General features: G+C 39.6%; 1 protein-coding gene across 25 annotated transcripts in view; it reads right to left on the bottom strand.

Annotated features, from left to right (window-relative positions):
* The window catches only part of LOC140725642 (disks large homolog 1), a 472,837-nt gene that overhangs the window by 53,620 nt on the left and 398,751 nt on the right, over positions 1-20,466 (bottom strand). For all 25 annotated transcript variants that reach the window (XM_073041383.1, XM_073041368.1, XM_073041380.1 and 22 more), the window contains 2 exons: positions 12,342-12,456; positions 1,928-2,104 (listed from right to left, as the gene is read on the bottom strand). In XM_073041383.1, the coding sequence (XP_072897484.1) occupies positions 1,928-2,104; positions 12,342-12,456 (292 nt within the window). The remainder of the gene's footprint in view (positions 1-1,927; positions 2,105-12,341; positions 12,457-20,466) is intronic.

The raw sequence follows: 20,466 nt of genomic DNA on the forward strand, positions 1-20,466 counted from the left end.
ATGGGAAATAATGGGTTTCAAAAATGTACGGAGACTAAAGGAAAATGTTATAAATTTCTGAAAGATTTAAGCACAACTTCACCAGTTTAATCCCAATTTTATAACTAAAATTACTTCAACTTTTTATTTAGCACACTGACTAAGTATAATCTGAATACTTCCACACCTCATACCTACACTAACACAGTCACTATCTCCTGTGGTTTTATACATCCTGCTGTTACCTAGGAGAGTTCCTCTCGCAAAAGTGACTTTATTATTTCCTGTCAGAGTCGCCTTATGTTTAGATATTCCTGCACCTACTGTCACTTTAAATGCATACAATCAGACTATTTATATGGTCACACTCAACAGTTACTTGTACATTGTGTTTTATAGGATTGTTCTTATTTTATATTTATTGTGCTTATTTATGCTTATTGTGTTTTTAATGCTGCATTGGATCCAGAGTAATAATCATTTCTTTCTCCTTTACACACATGTATTGTAGAATGACAAGAAAAAACTATCTTTGCTCTTACACAGCAAAACCTGTTATGAATATGAGATGCAGCGTTTCATATTCCATTCAACATCAGGAAGGAGGATATTTGCCTTTACTGAATTTTGACACAGATCTACAATTGGTTTTCAGAAATTAAAGTCCCATCATGCTATTCTCAAAGGACATTAGATATTCAAATGTCTCTGATGCTAAGTTTGGATTAATATTAACAGATCACAGGAAAATGGTAAAAAAAAAGAAATCATTGCAAATGGATTTTTTTTTTTTGCTTATTCTGCATTCTCAATATTTTCCAGTTTGTGCCAGAAGGCAGAATCTTTAAGCAGCCTCTTAAAACTTGGGCATTCCAAAAATGCAATTTAAATACTTAAATGAAGAGAACAGGATGAGAATTTTGCTCCAAACTCCCATTGTATTTGAATAACCACTATTTTATTTTGCCTGGCTTTATTCTGTTGCAAAACTTTATAGTTGAATATGACCCCATTACGCAAGAAGCTCTCTTGTTGTTAGCATATTCTCAAGTTTCACAAATCTAATTCTCTACAACCAACACACACTGTCCAGTTTCAATTAAATAAAATGAATGAGCTTCTACCTTCACATCACTGTCACTATTAGACTGGATGCGAAAATGTGCTCTTCATATTTAAGATGACTTATCTCCTTAAATGTGAAGAAAACCATACCTGTATCTTCATTATATGGGAAAATATCAATTTTCCTCATTGCAGATCATGCCAGAGATGTTGGACTATTTATGTAATTGTAGCTTTATACAGACCATTGGAAACAAGCAAAAATGTTGCCTGGGAAGTGAAACCTACTCAAACCAGGTCTTTCATATGAAAGCGCACTTTATTAATTTCAGGAAAACCCAACCTTGAATTCTAAGCTCCAAGGTATAATGAGATAGTCACAAAGGCATCCTTTTGTTATCATGTGATCCCAAGCTTTATCATGATCACATTTCAAAGTGAATTTCAGAATAAATTCTTTAGTATAACTTACTCTGCCAAGATTATATCACCATGTGAAGCTATTCAATCTCAGGAAATATTTTCAATACTAATTAACATTTTCCTGAGCTACATTTTCTACAAGATAGAAATAATGATATCTTGCGATAAGTTGCGATTGAACTTAAAGCTGATAAAAAGCATTAGACTAATTGAAATGCCATGCCTACTAGCAGAACTAAAAACCAGTATATCTTTTCAGGAAAACATTAAAGATTGAAAATACTCAAAATCTTGTAAATTTCAAGCACAAAACTGACATTCCCATAACCAATATGGGAAATAATCAGTAAATAAACTAAAACAAATTATTTGAAATGAAGACGTACTCAAGTTTGAAATGTTCTGAGTGCTGACTGCATTTAAAAAAGATCTAATTTATAAGTTTAGAAAAGATCATTACCTTCGTTTGCTTGGGATCACTCCAATTTCCTCACTCTCACCATCCAGCGTTACCTGTCGAGCCTGCCACCACTCGTCATCTGATGCATTGATCACGTGAAGGATATCGCCAAAACTGAAATTAAGGCCTTGGCTCGGCAGGCCACTGTCTTTGGTCTTGTCGTAGTCAAACAAAGCTCTAAATCAAACATAAAAACAGAAAGGGTTACATGGAATTAACATTATAATTCATTACCAGCACATAAGTAGGCCATTTACCACAAATTGCTCTTGTTTATCCAGTAACTCCACTGCGTTTCGCTCAGCCTCCTAATCGTTACCCTTGATTCCCCTTCTCCCTCAAAAGAGGGTGCAAAAGAGATTTATCAAAACAATTCCAGAGATAAGGGCTTTCAGTTATGTCAATTAACTGAAAGGGTTGTTCTCCTGTGAAGATTGCAGGGAGATCTACTGGAAGTGTTTAAAATCATCAAGTATATATGCACAACAGATGTAGAGAAACCGTTCCCGTGGGCGCAATGGTGAAGAGGCATCGCATATAAAACACCGGAAAGAAAGGACAAGCAGGATCTGCGAAGGGAAAGTTTACAATCACCCAAGTTTCGCTGAGTAGTTTTAAAAGGAATAGTCGTCATTTCCTTTTACTTGATATTGGAAGGCAAAGATCCCAAATTTGGGATTGCACATCTAATGATTCTTCCATAGTGCTCCAATGTTTGACTTCTCATAGAATTCAGCTGGTAAGTGACAATTTCATGCACTTCTTGTTACAATGGGAAATATGCCTGCTGGAAGTAAGGGAAATAGCTGAAAGAGTCATTTTCAGGTAATTCAGTGAATGATTTGTGCTGGCCGGCAGTGTAGTGGCATCCACTCTGGACTTTGAGCTGAGTGGTTCTGAGTTTGAATCCAGCTGGCTCCTTGCATGCTTCCCATCCATATGGGGTTGAATGTTGAGCTAGCAACTGGGCCCCGTAAAAAACAAACAAATGCTAAAGAAATGGCACGGTTGCTGCCTGATGCACCATAAGGTGTGGAGAGGAACAACAAATAAATGATTTACTGTATATGTAATAATATTCATATTTAGCACGTTTGTTTGGAGGTAGGCTTGACAGAAATATTTATTGTGGATGGGCATGTTCAGAACTTTTCATGTGATGTCATTTACAACTGGAAGGTTTGCTTATACAGAAATCCACCCCCCACCAAACACATCAACGTTTACTCAGTAAATGTGATTCCCATTTGAAGACTGAGTGGGTAGGATTGTAAAAATCCAAAAATTCCAAGCTATTATTTCATGTGTAATGCAACAAAATCGAAGATAAACAGGCAGGCTAATAACATATGAAGAAAAATTGAACTGATGCAACAAGTGTAGTTAATAAGCTAAATAACCAATCAAATTTTTCATTTAAATAATTTGTGATTCCTGTTTACTCTCTTGCATATCTGCTCCTTTTTCCTCTCTACAGCACATAACTTTGCAACATTCTGTTTTACATCCAGTTCCACTTCTGATTTTTCATTTTTATTGCCTGGTTTTCCTCCATCTCATATTACAGCAACTATCACTTCACTTTCGAGATAAAATGCACCATGGTACTGAGAGAACCAATTAACGTGCACACAGATAATTGTCATTAACACTGAAAACTTCAACACCCTTATTAATTCATATCTTAAATGATGATTCATTGCTTCCAACTTCCAGCTAATATCCCTCAAACAGGAAAAAAATTATCAGGAAACGAAAACCAATGGTTTGCTGATACAAGAAGATTAATGCTCTCTACTAATTCATTTTTGCTTTTCAAACCCAGGTCACTGGTGGTTGGAACTATTCTTCGTGGATAAACAATCACCGTATCATTCCGATAGTTCATCTTTAAATCCATGTTATAAATTAGCTTTACATTATCTTGGGTGTTAATGCTATATGTTGCAAAATATATGGAAACTAATGATGTAAAAGTACCAGATGAAAGGAGCTCACTATCTTAGTTCAGAGGAAGCAGAAGCAACAGCACAATAAGGTAAAAATGCTTCACCCTCTGATTTGGTGACTCTTCCCCACATCATAAGTACTCTGCCTTCCCTTCCCTATATATTCTATAGGTCTTAGAATATCTAATCGATACATGCCTTATAAAATTTGGTAATTTTTCATGCTGGAACTATCAGAAATTTATAAATGTCTTCAGTGATAAATTATATCTTACAGTAATTTACATAGAAAATCCTACAGCACAATACAGGCCCTTTGGCCCTCAATGTTGTGCCGAACATGTACTTACTTTAGAAATTACCTAGGGTTACCCATAGCTCTCTATTTTTCTAAGCTCCATGTACCTATCCAGGGGTCTCTTAAAAGACCCTATCGTATCCGCCTCCACCACCGTCACCGGCAGCCCATTCCATGCACTCACCACCCTCTGTGTAAAAAAACTTAACCCTGACATCTCCTCTGTACCTACTTCCAAGCACCTTAAAACTATGCCCTCTCATGTTAACCATTTCAGCCCTGGGGAAAAGCCTCTGACTATCCACACAATCAATGCCTTTCATTATCTTATACACCTCTTTCAGGTCACTTCTCATCCTCTGTTGCTCCAAGGAGAAAAGGCCAAGTTCACTCAACCTATTCTTTTAAGGCACACTTCCCAATCCAGGCAACGTCCTTGTAAATCTGCTCTGCACCCTTTCTATAGTTTCCACATCCTTCCAGTAGTAAGGTGACCAGAACTGAGCACAGTACTACAAGTGGGGTCTAACCAGGGTCCTATACAGCTGTAACATTAGCTCTTGGCTCTTGAACTCAACCACTGAAGTAGGACTCACTGGTCTATAATTTCCTAGGCTATCTCTACTCCCTTTCTTGAATAAGGGAACAACATCTGCAACCCTCCAATCCTCCAGAACCAAGATCATTGCCAGAGGCTCAGCAATCTCTTCCCCCGTCTCACACAGTAGCCTGGGGTATATTTTGGCTGGTCCCGGTGACTTATCCAACTTGATGCCTTCCTAAAGCTCCAGCACATCCTCTTTCTGAATTCTATATGTTCAAGCTTTTCAGCTCGCTGTAAGTCATCCCTACAATTGCCAAGGTCCTTTTCCATAGTGGATACTGAAGCAAAGTATTCATTAAGTACCTTTGCTATCTCCTCCAGTTCCATACACACTTTTCCACTGTCACACTTGATTGGTCCTATTCTCTCATATCTTATCCTCTTGCTCTTCACATACTTGGGATTTTCTTTAATCCTGCTCGCCAAGGCCTTCTCATGGCCCCTTCTGGCTCTCCTAATTTCATTCTTAAGGCCCTTCCCGCTAGCCTTAAATCTTCTAGATCTGTCATTACCTAGTTTTTTGAACCTTTCATAAGCTTTTCTTTTTTTCTTGACTAGATTTACAACAGCCATTGTACAAGCAGTGATTGATAAGTTTGTGGCCTAAGGTTGAAGGAGTCAATTTTAGAAAACCTAGCACATTTATTTTTCAACACAGTCCCCTCCTACATTTACACACTTGGTCCAGTGATCGTGGAGTATACGGATCTTGGACCACCAGAAAGTGTCCATGGCCTAAGGTAGAAGGAGATGAGTTATACAGCTCTTGTTACATGCACATGCAGTTCAACTCTTTGAGTGATTATGCAGAAAGTTTGAAGTTAATAACTCATCCGGGTGATTGGTAAGTTCGTGGCCTAAGATAGAAGGAGATGAGTTATTAACTTCAACCAGGCTACGAACTTAACAATCACCCCTTGTACACCATGGTTCCTGTACCCTACTGTCCTTTCCCTGTCTTATCAGAACACCATGCAAATATCTCCTGAACATTTGCCACATTTCTGCTGTACATTTCAATGAGAACATCTGTTTCCAATTTATGCTTCCAAAGTTTCTGCCTGATAGCTTCATATTTCCTCTTACTCGAGTTAAACACTTTCGAAACTTGTCTGTTCCTATTGTCCTCTCCAATACTATGGTAAGGGAGATAGAATTGTGATCACTATCTCTAAAATGCTCTCTCACTGAGAGATCTGACACCTGACCAGGTTCATTTCCCAATACCAGATCAAATACAGCCTGTCCTCTTGTAGGCTTATCTACATATTGTCAGGAAACCTTCCTGAACACACCTAACAAACTCTACCCCATCTAAACCCTTTGCTCTAGGGAGGTGCCAATCAATGTTTGGGAAATTAAAATCTCCCACCACGGCAACCTTGTTATTATTACACCTTTCCAGAATCTGTCTCCTTATCTGCTCCTCGATGTCCCTGTTAAAAAGCACCCAGTAGAGTTATTGACCTCTTCCTGTTCCTAACTTCCACCCACAGAAACTCCGTAGACAATCCCTCCATGACTTCCTCCTTTTCTATGAAAGTTTAGTGGAAGTTCAAAGAAAAGAATGGAACTTGTTTAACAACGGTTAGTCAGGGGAGTGCACATGGCTTTAATATAGTGAACAAGGTAGAGTTACACACTATCACAGCACAGAAACAACCCCTTCAGCCCATCTAGTCTGTGCCAAAATATTATTCTGCCTAGTCCAATTGACTGGAACCCGAGCCATAGCCCTCCATACCTTACCCTTTCATGTACTCATCAAAACTTCTCTTAATTGCTGAAATTGAAACTGCATCCACAACTTCAGCCAGTTCCACACTCACACCAGCCTCTGAACATGAAGTTGCTCCTCATGTTCGCCTTAAAAACTTCACCTTTCACTTTAACCCATGACATCTAGCTATCATCTCAACCAACCACATTGAACAATGCCTGCTTACATTTACCCTGTCTCTATCCCTCATAATTTTGTACATATCTTTCAAATCTCCACTCTTGCTCCTATGCACCAGGGAATAAAGTCTGAACCGATTCAACCTTTCCCTATAACTCAGGCCCTCAAGTCCTGGCAACATCCTTGTAATTTTTCTGTACTCTTTCAGTCTTAATGATATCTTTTAGGTAGGTGTCCAGAACTGCACACAATCCTGAAAATTAGAAACATAGAAAAAAACCCATAGAAATCCTACAGCACAATACAGGCCCTTCAGCCCACAATGCCATGCTGAACATGTACTTACTTTAGAAATTACCTAGGGTTACCCATAGCCCGCTATTTTTCTAAGCACCACGTACCTATCCAGGAGTCTCTTAAAAAACACTACCATATCCACCTTCACCACCGTCACCGGCAGCCCATTCCATGCACTCACCACTCTCTGCATAAAAAACTTACCCCTGACATCTCCTCTGTACCTACTTCCAAGCACCTTAAAACTGTGCCCTCTCATGTTAGCCATTTCAGCCCTGGGAAAAAGCCTCTGACTATCCACACAATCAATGCCTCTTATCATCTTATACAACTCTATCAGGTCACCTCTTATCGTCTGTCGCTCCAAGGCGAAAGGTCCAGGTTATCTCAACCTATTCTCATAAGGCATGCTCCCCAATCCAGGCAACATCCTTGTAAATCTCCTCTGCGCACTTTCTATAGTTTCCACATCCTTTCTGTAGTGAGGTGACCAGAACTGAGCACAGTACTCCAAGTGGGGTCTGGCCAGTGTCCTACAGAGCTACAACATTACCTCTCAGCTCTTAAATTCAATCCCACGGTTGATGAATGCTAATGCATCATATACCTTCTTAACCACAGTCAACCTGCGCAGTAGCTTTGAGTGTCCTATGGACTCCAACCCCAAGATCCCTCTGATTCTCCACACTGCCAAGAGTCTTACCATTATTACTAAATTCTGCCATCATATTTGACTTACCAAAATGAACCACCTCACACTTATCTGGGTTGAACTCCATCTGCCACTTCTCAGCCCAGTTTTTCATGCTATCGATGTCCTGCTGTAACCTCTGACAGCCCTCCACATTATCCACAACACCTCCAACCTTTGTGTCATCAGCAAATTTACTAACCCATCCCTCCACTTCCTCATCCAGGTAATTTATAAAAATCACGAAGAGTAAGGATCCCAGAACAGATCCCTGAGGCACACCACTGGTGACTGAACTCCATGCAGAATACAACCCACCTACAACCACTCTTTGCCTTCTGTGGGCAAGCCAGTTCTGGATCCACAAAACAATGTTCCCTTGGATCCCATGCCTCCTTATTTTCTCAATAAGCTTTGCATGGGGTACCTTATCAAATGCCTTGCTGAGATCCATATACACTACATCTACTGCTCTTCCTTCATCAATGCGTCTAGTCACATCCACAAAAAATTCAATCAGGCTTGTAAGGCATGACCTGTCTTTGACAAAGCCATGCGGACTATTCCTAATCATATTATGCCTCTCTAAATGTTCATAAATCCTGCCTGTCAGGTCTTTTCCATCAACTTCCCAACCACTGAAGTAAGAATCACTGGTCTATAATTTCCTGGGCTATCTCTACTCCCTTTCTTGAATAAGGGAACAACATCTGCAACCCTCCAATCCTCCGGAACCTCTCCCATCCACATTGATGATGCAAAGATCATTGCCATCGGCTCAGCAATCTCCTCCCTCACCTCTCACAGTAGCCTGGGGTACATCTCGTCTGGGCCCGGAGACTTATCCAACTTGATGCTTTCCAAAAGCTCCATCACATCCTCTTTCTTAATATCTATATGCTCAAGCTTTTCAATCCACTTTAAATCATCCCTACAATTGCCAAGATCCTTTTCTGTAGTGAATATTGAAGCAACGTATTCATTAAGTACCTCAGCTATTTTCTCCGGTTCCATACACACTTCTCCACTGTCACACTTGATTGGTCCTATTCGCTCATATCTTATCCTCTTGGTATTCATATACTTGTAGAACACCTTGGGATTTTCCTTAATCCTGCTCACCAAGGCCTTCTCATGGCCCCTTCTGGCTCTCCTAATTTCATGCTTAAGCTCCTTCCTGCTATCCTTATAATCTTCTAGATCTCTGTCATTACCTAGTTTTTCTGAACCTTTTGTAAGCTTTACTTTTTTTTTTGACTACATTTACAACAGCCTATGTACACCAGGGTTCCTGTACCCTACCACCTTTCCCTGTCTCATTGGAATGCACCCATGCAGAACACCTCGCAAATATCCCCTGAACATTTGCCACATTTCTGCCATACATTTCCCTGAGAATATCTGTTCCCAATTTATGCTTCCAAGTTCCTGCCTGATAGCCTCATATTTCCCCTTACTCCAATTAAACACTTTTCTAACTTGTCTGTTCCTATCCCTCGCCAATGCTATGGTAAAGGAGGTAGAATTGTGATCACTATCTACAAAATGCTCTCCCACTGAGACCTGACACCTGACCAGGTTCATTTCCCAATACCAGATCAAGTACAGCCTCTCCTCTTGCAGGCTTATCTACATATTGTGTCAGGAAACCTTCCTGAACACACCTAAAAAACTCCAATGTCTTAAGCCTCACCAGCATCTTAAGCAATTTCAGCATAACATTCTAGTAATGGGGGAATTCAGGGAAAAGTTGAACTTAAGAGCACCTAGGGAAGAAATGGGACAGAGCACTGAAGGGGCATTAATAACTAAAATAAGCATTAGGGCAAATTAATAATAATAATATTGCAGTTGACAGCAATATCAATCTAACAAGCACTCACAGAGAAAGAAGATGTATTAAGTCCACTCTGGCTATAAATGTATCTTCAGGGTTGGAAAGAACCGGGATACTATTCTTGTTAAATAGAAAAACAGGATTGAGGGGATGGGAGAAATAGCTTTGATAATAAAGTATATGATAAATCTAATTCTGCACTACACTTCCCCTCTAACCTTGGGCTTCTTCATTTTTGTAAAAAAGTTCAAGATAAGCTTCTGGAATTGCTCATTTTACCACTTTTTACACCAGTCTTTAAATTAGATTTCAAATATCCACCATTTCCATCTTATTTTATAAAGCAGCCTTTTCAGTTTCCGCCCTTTGCTTTTCTTCTGCCTTTCCTTCTTTTCCCTGTCTCCTTCTATTTTAACGCTTCTCCTCTATGCTCATCAGTTACAATGATAGTTCAGCAAAGCCCACCCCATTGTGAACCTCTCCAGTGACATTCTATCGCAGAATTCCATTTCTCTTTTCATCCCTCCTCATTCTCTGCGTCGCTAAATATGTTTGACTTACAGATTTTCCAGATCTAATTAAGTCATTAACCTGAAGCCGACTACATTACTCTCCACACAGATTCTGCCTTACCTGCCAGTCATTTTCAGTTTTAATGTCAGATTTCTGACACCAGCAGTCTTTTTTAAAAAAATTTTCATTTACCAAAATGGTAACTGACAAAGTAATGGGGCATTGCAATGTAGTGCTGCTGCATAACAACAAATTTCATTGCATATGCCGGTGATACTAAACCTGATTCTTAAGATCACACAGAACAGACTTCTTTTCTCTGTAATGTTTTTGAGTTTTATAAACTGTGAGATCTTATCTGAACTAAAGCGGCCACGGCCATCTTCTATTCCCAATTTGTTTTCATGTTAATGAGGACTATAGAGGGAAATATTTCTACTGGTTAATGCGAAGATGTTTGGAGAGAGAAGCTACAAAATAACTCAATGTGTGAAGTTGAAACTGACAAATGCCAAGTTATTTGCTACTATTAGTTGTTCCTCAGATTTAAATGATACAAGAGAAGATAAGGTTCCTAGAAAATTCAGACTATAATTAGAAAGGATTGCATTGAAAAATGAAAGGACTGTTATTGCAGAAAGAGAAAAAAAACCCAACACATTGGAAATGGAGAGCCTGAGAGTAATTTATTTGCTCACTGAGTAGCCGTTAATGGCACATGGTAGATTTGAAGATCCATGTGTCTTTTTTGGTGAATGCAGATTCTACATGGGAGTCCTTCAGCATTTGAAAACTCACAACATTGCCCTTGCACATGAGACGCTGTCACTGCCTGTAAGGAGTTTGACCCGCATGGGGTCTCCACCAGGTGCTCTGGCTTCCCCCCACAGTCCAAAGACGTACCGGTTGGTAGGCTACTTGGTCATTGTAAATTGTCCTGAGATTAGGCTCGGGTTAAATCGGGGTTTGCCGGGTGGTGAAGCTCGAAGGGTCGGAAGGGCCTACATAAATAAACGTGCTGGGAATACTCGGTAGGCGAGGCAGCATCTGTGGGCAGAGGGACGTAGCTCATGTTTCCGGTCAATGATCACCATGAAGAAGTTGTTCAGCCTGTGGTTGGGTTGAGATGCTCTCTGAGCTTGACAATCCGTTGGCAAACATTTCATCATCATACGAGGAGACACCGTCAGTGTGCTGTTCACTTGTGGCCTGTCCTCCAAATGCTTAGCGTTTATATACAGGAGGACAGACCACAGTGAACAGTGCGCTGATGATGTGTCCCTGTATGGTGACAAAACAATTGCCAAGATCAGAAAGCATCTCAACCCACTGAACTGCATATTTTCCGACATGCTGTTCAGCCTGTATTTCTTTTTCAACCTCTACTTCTTTTTACATTACAACATTAACTTCCGTATATTGCTCAACTCCTGCTGTCTTGCTCTGCAATACAGTTATATATCTGTAAGCCTAATGTGTGTTAAATAAGTATCTTGGATGAAGGAAATAAAAATAGATATGTTATGTAAGTATCCTTATTAACTTCTTAAAAAAGAATGGACCTGCACTGTACAACTGACATACCATGCTGCAGGATATGTTCCTGCTGAAAATCACTGTTTTCTGTGCAAATTATTTGCAAGTGAGCAACAATATACAAATATAACATGTATTATAATAACAATTTTACATATTGTAATAACTGATGTATAATACAAATGATTGCACATCACTAAGAAATCAGTGGAAAGCTTTAATTAAGGTGTTTTAGGAAAATATTAATCACTTGCAGGAAACAATGAAATTGCTATGAAAAGGATTTGCCCAGAGCTGCTCAAATCAGGAAAGGTTACACTAAAGACCAGGAGCCTTAAATTTAAAGCCATTACCGCAGCTGTTAAATTTGTGACAAATTTCTTCTCAAAATCCGAAACTGATTCTGAAATAGGACTTTTAATACTATGTCTTGTATAAAACTCAATACTAACAATATACTAACAGGTCAACGATCACGATAAATCTTTTAATGAAGCGTTTTTGTAAAGGGTATGCAATTTCACATGGTAAGATGAAAAATTCATTATCAATGAGGTACCACTAAAATGAATGGAAGACTAGAAAGATCACATGAATAAATCTGAACTGATTTGAAGCAGGATTTCTACTTCAACGTGTATGACATCTGCAGATGTCAAATTATCTAAATACAGCGTGCACAGAGGATTAAAGACATTTGGGAACTGTGCAGCAGCACAAAATTATTTGTAGCAAGAAGAGCACAAGATGCCAAGGCCCACTGTGAAATTGCCACTGATTAGTTTTTACCTGACGTAGAGGGACCGCTTCTGGCTGGTGCGCAGTGACCCTGATCCTGAGCTGATACTGCTGTTCATCATCTGCTCCCGCAAGTCATGGATTTTGGCTTCAAATCTGCTGTATTCTGGGGGAGAAAAAAAGGTTTCTTAAATCTTGGTGTATTTCTTTTACATTTACTACCTAAGTAATGAATAAGCACATCATAAACCCCATACAAATAAAAGCAATTGTTAATGTTAAGTGATAGACAATACCACTAATCTAAGATAACAGTTTAATTTGTGAATCACCACAAGCCAGTCATTCTAAGATATCGTTCTGGCTTTTACACTTACGCAAGCAGCCACTGCATTACTTAGGTACAACAATGAATAAAAACAGAATCATCTGTCAATGATTGCAAGTTAGACCATCTCGTGCTCTTAATAAACGGAAACCATTCATCATTATTAAAACAAGAGATTCTGCAGATGCTGGAAATCCAGAACAACACACACAAAATGCTGGAGGAGCTCAGCAGGACAGCAGCATCTATAGAAATGAATAAACATTTCTTATTCTGGCATCTTGCCTCTTCCTTTCCAGTCCTGCTGAAGGGACTCTGCCCAGAATATCGATTGTCCATTCATTTCCAGAGGTGCTGCCTGACCTGCTGAGTTCCTCTAGCATTTAATGCATGTTGCTCATAATTATTAATACTTTTAAACAAACTTATCATTGCTGATAAGAGTACCTGGAGATCTGTTAGATCCAGACATAAATTTGAGTGTTGGAATGGAAAACTAAATGCTGTAAAGATAGTGATTTTAATTCCTGTGTAGAAATATTACAGTGTTAAGACAGACACTGACACCTTTGAATCAAATGTGACAATTGACTAAATAACAAATCCCATGTAAAAGTTATTAGTACATAATAAACAGAGACCAAATATAAATTCTTAGGCCTAGATCGGTTTAACCCTCACCAACTTTTATCGATGCATCACAGAAATCATCCAATCAGAATGCAACAAGGCTTAATATGGTAGTTCTGCCCAAGACTGGTGGAAAATGCAGATATCTCTGGACACAGCTCAGCACGTCACTGAAACTAGTCATCCTTCCAAGGACTCTGTCTATACTTCTTGCTGCCTGGTAAAGTGGTCAACACAACCGAAGTCCGCACCCACCTCAGACTCCCTGCCAATTAGGCAGGAGATACAAAAGCTTGAAAGCACACACCACTGGACTCAAGAACAGTTTCTGACCTGCTATTATACTACTATTAAACAATTCCCAAGTATGATAAGATGGACTCCTGACCTCACAGTATACCTTGTCATAGCCTTGCTCCTTTTGTCTGCCTGTACTGCATTTACCCTGTTGCAATATTCCACACCTTGATATTGCTTTCCCTTGTACTATCTCAATGCAATGATGTGATCAAATGATCTGTACGGATGGCATGCAAAACAAAGCTTTTCACTGAACCTCAGTAATGTGACAATAATAAATCAATAAACCAACTTACCAATTTAGTTAACCCTGTTTCTGAAAGAAACGTCTTATTCCATATTGGTCAGATCTTTTAAACAGTGCACAATTCTTGAGGGACATTATTTGAATGACAGAACCAGAGCAAACAGAAGGGAAAATGAAGAAACAAGTTTTAAATAACAACAAATAGATTATAAACTGAACAGAAGGGGACAGAACAAAGTGCCATGCTGAATTCTGTTACTGTTCTGTAATTAGAAATTAGCACTGTGTGCAAATGATCTCACCTCACAATCTCTTCACAGTTAACAATGAATCTCTACATTTCAAACCAAAGATAAAACCAAATCACCAATAACTAAAACTGCTGAAGGTTTATATCAGAAATTAACTGCTACTAATTTTCCAGCTTTAATATTTGTTCATAGGCATATGAAATTAATAGCAGTACATTAAATAATTTAAAAGCATATTCAAGTAAAAAGTCTCAATTAGAGGCAAAAATATTTTAAATACTTACCAATACTCGACATTTTACTTATGATCCATAGAACCTTCTACTTACTCAAATTTTGAAATTGCTGTTTGTGTAGCACCATTAATTTTTTTGAAATGTCCAGAACCCTTTCTTTCTTAAAACATTATGAAGCCCATTTCTAAAGGGTGAATATTGTAGTTCCATTATATTATTAAATGCACATATTCTGTGCAAAAGTTTCCAGTTTTGAGACAGGATTTCTTCAGTAGAAATCTCACATTGACAACTTCAGCTGCTTTCTGCAGAAGCAAATTCAAGAGACAGCAGCAACAAAAACCACCTATAAGAAGTTTCTATTTTCAACTCATTCCACCCATTTCCCCTCTCCGCTCCACATTTAATCAGGGCATCCAATTATCACACTTGGAGTTACAACCAGGTTTCTTATGTGCTGTGATTAGCAAAGATATAGGTCACACAGTGCAAACAAAAATCATATTGGAAGCAACCAGACTCAGAGTAGCCTCATTTCATTACCCACTTTACAGCTGGTTTACCTATTATTTTTCGACACCTTGAATAGCTAAGCCAGAAAAATAAAATATTAATATGTTGTTGCTAATTAGTTTGCAGAAAGGATTTACGTAAAACTCTTAAGTGGCTAATAACAAACAAAATTTAGTTAGCTATTTGGAAACAAACTACATGTACTAATATACATTATGAAAAATGGATTAATATTAGTTACCTTAAGCATAATTTATGTTCTATTCACAGAAAGTTAGGCATGCTCACAAGAACCTGAGGATCAGTCATGATTGAATGGTGGAACAGAGTCAACAGGCCAAATGGTCTAATATTGTTCCTGTGTCTTATTACACATCCTTAGAAAGCAAAGTTCAAAGTAATTTTATTATCAAAGTACATACTTACCACCATACACAGCCCTGAGATTTATATTCTCATGGATATGCGTACCCAATAAATCCAATAATCATAACGGCATCATTAAAAGACTGCACCAACAGGGTGGACAACGAGCATGCAAGAGATGATAAAATGCAAATACTAAAAGAAGAAAAAAATAAAAAATAAATAAGATGAGATGAAGAGTCCTTGAAAGTGACACCACAGACTGCAGAATCAGTAGAGTGATAGGGCAAGTGAGTTTGAGTGAAGTTATTGCCTCTGGTTCAGGACCCTGATGGTTTAAGGATAATATCGATTCCTGAACCTGGTGGTGCAAGTCCTGAGGCTCCTGTCACCTTCTTCCTGTTGGCAGCAGAGAGAAGAAAGCATGATTGGGGTGGAGGGGTTCTGCTTTCCTGTGACAATGCTCCATGTAGATGTGCTCAACGGCTCCACCTGTGATAGACTGCACCATATCCATTACCTTTGCAGGATTCTCCATTTAGGGGCATTGCAGTTTCCGTACCAGGCTGTGATGCCAAATCTTCCCAAAGTCCTAAGGAAGTACAGGCACTGCTGTGCTTCCTTTGTAATTACACTTACGGTACGTGCTGGGCCCAGGACAGGATAGCCTCTGAAGTGATAACACTGAGGAATTTAAAGTTGCTGACTCTCTCCCGCTCTGATCCCCTGATGAGGACTGGCTCATGGACTTCTGAATCCTCCTCCTGGAGTGAATAATCAGCTCCTTGGTCTTGCTGACATTGAGTGAGAGGTTGATGTTGTGGCACCACTCAGCCAGTTTTTCAGTCTCCCTCCTGTATGCCGATATGTCACCACCTTTCATTCAGGCTATGATAGTGGTGCTTGTCAGTTAGTCTAAATACGGTATTGGAGCTAGGCTTAGCCACACAGTCATAAGCGTGAAGAGAGTAGAACAGGAAGCTAAGCACACAGCCTTGTGGTGCACCTGTGCCGGTGGAGATTGTGGAGGAGATGCTGCCAATCTGAACTGACGGATCTTGCAAGTGAAGAAATCCAGGATCCAACTGCACAACTAGGAGGACAGTACACTGGCCTGCATTGCAAGTGGATCTGAAAATATGAATTAAAACAGCTTGCTGCAGTTAACATGTTCCACTGTACTACTGCATCTGGACTATCACGTATAGGCAGAGAATATCGTGTTGAGCATATGAAAAAAAGAATACAAGTATATTTAATGGAAGGGGTGGGAGACAAAAGTTCACAAGATTGATTGCTGAGATGTTATACTAGGTCTAATGAGATTAGGTAGATTGAGCCAACAGAAAATGAAGAGATGAAGGATCACCTCCTTGGAACGTAAAGAACTGTTACACATGGCTTGAGAGGGAGATACCAAGAGAGTGTTTTATCTAGTTGGGGGTGTGCAGAAACAAAACTCAAGGCCTGAAATTAAGCACTTTGCCATTCAGCTAAGTAAGTGACTCACCCTGGAATTCTCTAGCCAAGAGAATTCTGTGGAGGCACCCTCAATGTGTACACGCAGTAATTCAACATCATTTTGGATATTAGAGGCGCTCAGATAAAAGATCAGTGGTGATCTTGCAGAACGAATCGCCTACTTTTCCCTCTTAATTTTTTGTAATAATTCATGCACACCTTGCATTATTAACATGTGCAAGGATGATAAAATAAAGACAATTAAAATATGCAACTAATATATTTTTAAAAAAAAATAACTTCTTTCCCATTCTTCAATTCTTTGCTGGAATCTGTGAGGTTTTGATGAGACCGTGGAAGAGAAATGAAGATGTTCTTGAACCATGGCAGGTTTGCTTTGCCATGCTCAGAACAGATTACAAGAAAACAAGATTACAAGGTATTCTAAAAAGGGTCAGATTCCCTAAAGTGCATAAATAAAATCACGTGGCTGAAATAGAACAGCCCTAATTTTAATCTGGACCAGGATGCTTTTATTTTATTGCTTCATTCTGTCTCACAAGAACTAATTTGCTACATGTCAACTCACTCCACAAAAACAGCAGTGCCATTTCAGATTAGGTAGCTGTGAAATACCAGCTCTTTTAAATAATGAACAATTTTCACAAAGGGCAACTTCAGTAAAAAATGATTTGCTTGAGGGACATCGCTGCTTCAGAACTTCATGTTCAACCTTGTTCTCCAACAATTTATGTTGAAGTACTTCTGAAGTTACTCTTGATACTCAGTCATACTTAAGCTGAGGTGGACTTTAGGAGATCTAGGCCTCATATGGAGCCAGTGATCATTAATGGAGAATGTGTGGAGCAGGTTAAGACCTACAAGTATCTGGGAGTACAGTTAGACGAGAAGCTAGACTGGACTGCCAACACAGATGCCTTGTGCAGGAAGGCACAGAGTCGACTGTACTTCCTTAGAAGGTTGGCGTCATTCAATGTCTGCAGTGAGATGCTGAAGATGTTCTATAGGTCAGTTGTTGAGAGCGCCCTCTTCTTTGTGGTGGCGTGTTGGGGAGGAAGCATTAAGAAGAAGGACGCCTCACGTCTTAATAAGCTGGTAAGGAAGGCGGGCTCTGTCGTGGGCAAAGTACTGGAGAGTTTAACATCGGTAGCTGAGCGAAGGGCGCTGAGTAGGCTACGGTCAATTATGGATAACTCTGAACATCCTCTACATAGCACCATCCAGAGACAGAGAAGCAGTTTCAGCGACAGGTTACTATCGATGCAATGCTCCTCAGACAGGATGAAGAGGTCAATACTCCCCAATGCCATTAGGCTTTACAATTCAACTGCCAGGACTTAAGAACTTTTTTTAAAGCTATTATTAATGCTTTTTGAGTTAGTGATTTAGATGCATATCATATTATTACTGAGTTAAGTATTATATGTAATGAGTTTTTGCTACAACAAGTGTATGGGACATTGGAAAAAATGTTGAATTTCCCCATGGGGATGAATAAAGTATCTATCTATCTATCTATATTCAGTGATTGAATAGCTCTTTCAAAAATTGAGGTGAGTATGATGGGCAAACTGCAAAGAGCTTTTAATAAGTCCAATCTAAAACAATGTTGCCGATAAACAAGAATGGTAACCCACACCTCCTGAAGAAACAAAAACTCACCACAACACATTGAGAGAAGTTTGCTGAAGTTTTATGTGTCATGCCGAATCTTCACAGACTTATAAGGAAGTAACGGCACAGCCGTGCTTTCTTCATAATTGCACTTATGTGCTGGGCCGAGGACGTGTCCTCTGAAATAATAACACCGGGGAATTTGCTCACTGTTTAGAAAGTAGTCTACACCTTTATTTCTGCTTAACACTGCCTGCCCCTCCACCTGCCTTTGTATCGACCGCAAACTTGGCCACAAAGCTGTCAACTTCATCATCCAAAACATTGATGTACAACACGAAAGGAAGCTATCCCAACACCAACCCCTGCGAAACACCACTAGTCACCAGCAGCTAACCAGAAAGGCTCCCTTTATTCCCACTCCTTGCCTTCTGCCAGTCAGCCAATTTTCAGTCCATGATGATATCTTCCCTGTAATACCATGCACTCTTATCTTGTTAGCAGCTTCACATGCGGCACCCTGTAAGAGGCCTTTCCGAAAATCTAACTAATTTCTCTAGCACCTTCTCCTTTGTGATAATGACAAACTCACATTTGCCCCAACTTCCTTGAAATCCTGGCATACTGTTGGTGTCTTCTACAGTGAACTTACTAAGTTCATCCGCTATATATTTGTCCCCCATTACTATCCTTGCATCATCAACTTCCAGTGGTCCAATATCCATTCTTGTTGCTCTTTTATTCGTTATATATCTGAAAAAAGCTTTTATATTATTGGCTACCTTACCTTCATGTTCCATCTTTCCTCTCTTTATTGCCTATTAATTGCCTTCAGTTGAAAGCTTCCCAATCCTCTAGCTTCCCACTAATTTTTGCTATATTTTATGCTCTCCTTGGCTTTCTTGCTGTCTTTGACTTCCCTTGTCTGTCACAGTTTCCTCATCGATCCTTTACATTGCTTCTTCTTTTTGGGATAAACTAATCCTGCGCCTTCTGAATTACGCTCAAAAACTCCAGTCAGTGCTGCTGTGCCAACTTCCTCACTATTGTTCTTATTACCCAGCTTGGCTCTCATACCTCTTTAGTTCCCTTTACTCTGATGTGATACTGATACATCTGATTTTAGCTTCTCCCTCTCAAACTGCAGGATGAATTGTACCGTACTATGATCCGTGACATGTATCAATGAAGAACATGCAGCTGGGACCTGCATCAGTGAAGAAACACAATATGATGTGGCCAACCTCGTCTTACCTCAACATGGCTTTAACACTTCTTTGTTGTCCACACAGTACGTCATGTATATTCTTGACACACAGTTTTGTTTTTTTTTATTCAGAGATACTGCACATGAACAGGCCCTTCCAGCCCAAGAAGCCCCCTGCAGTCCAATTACACCTCTGTGACCAATTAGCCAATGAACCCATGCGTCTTTGTACTGTGGGAGGAAACCAGAGCACCCAGAAGAAACCCATGTGGCCAGGGGGAGAACGTACAAACTCCTCACAGTGATGGAATTGAACCTGGGTCACTAACCAATACATTATTGTGCTGAATCCACCACTATATATTTTAAAGACCTCAAGGCCATCAACAACAGGCATATGTGCACTGAATGCATGAAGTATGGTTTTGCTTTGCTCCTTGAGGGAGTGGCTATCCTCTGCATTTAGCAGTGACAAGGATGTTTCCTTACCCAATATCTCAAAGAGTTTCAGGATTGTTAGGCAGCCATTCTTGTCCATGCCCTCCCGCCACCCCACCAAAGGTCACATTGAAATACTCGCGGCGAAGGAAATCTCACAATATCAAGACCTGCTGGAATCTGAACACCTAAAGCAACACCTTCATCTCTCCCAAGGTGATGTCGCTTCCGCAGAATTCACACGAAAACAAGACACCCTGCTTAGACAGAATGCTCGCACTGCCAGGGCAAGATGAGAATCCCTTTCCTGCCACATTAACAGCTCTTTCAAAGAAAACTATATGAACTCTGGCGGATCATATCCTCTCCCCTGCCAGCATTATAGACCTCGACATATGCTCCAACTCTAGGTTCAGAGTGTTTCGTACAATTTTACCGTCATCACAAGCCAAGTGCACGAGCAATCTCGTCATAGTGGACAATAAAGTAATGGAGTATAATGAATATCCACCACTAAGTATAATACACCTTTTTAGAATTGTCAAGGAAATTATAACATTTATT

The sequence above is a fragment of the Hemitrygon akajei genome, chromosome 3 (genome assembly GCF_048418815.1).
Source record: "Hemitrygon akajei chromosome 3, sHemAka1.3, whole genome shotgun sequence".
Taxonomy (NCBI): domain Eukaryota; kingdom Metazoa; phylum Chordata; class Chondrichthyes; order Myliobatiformes; family Dasyatidae; genus Hemitrygon; species Hemitrygon akajei.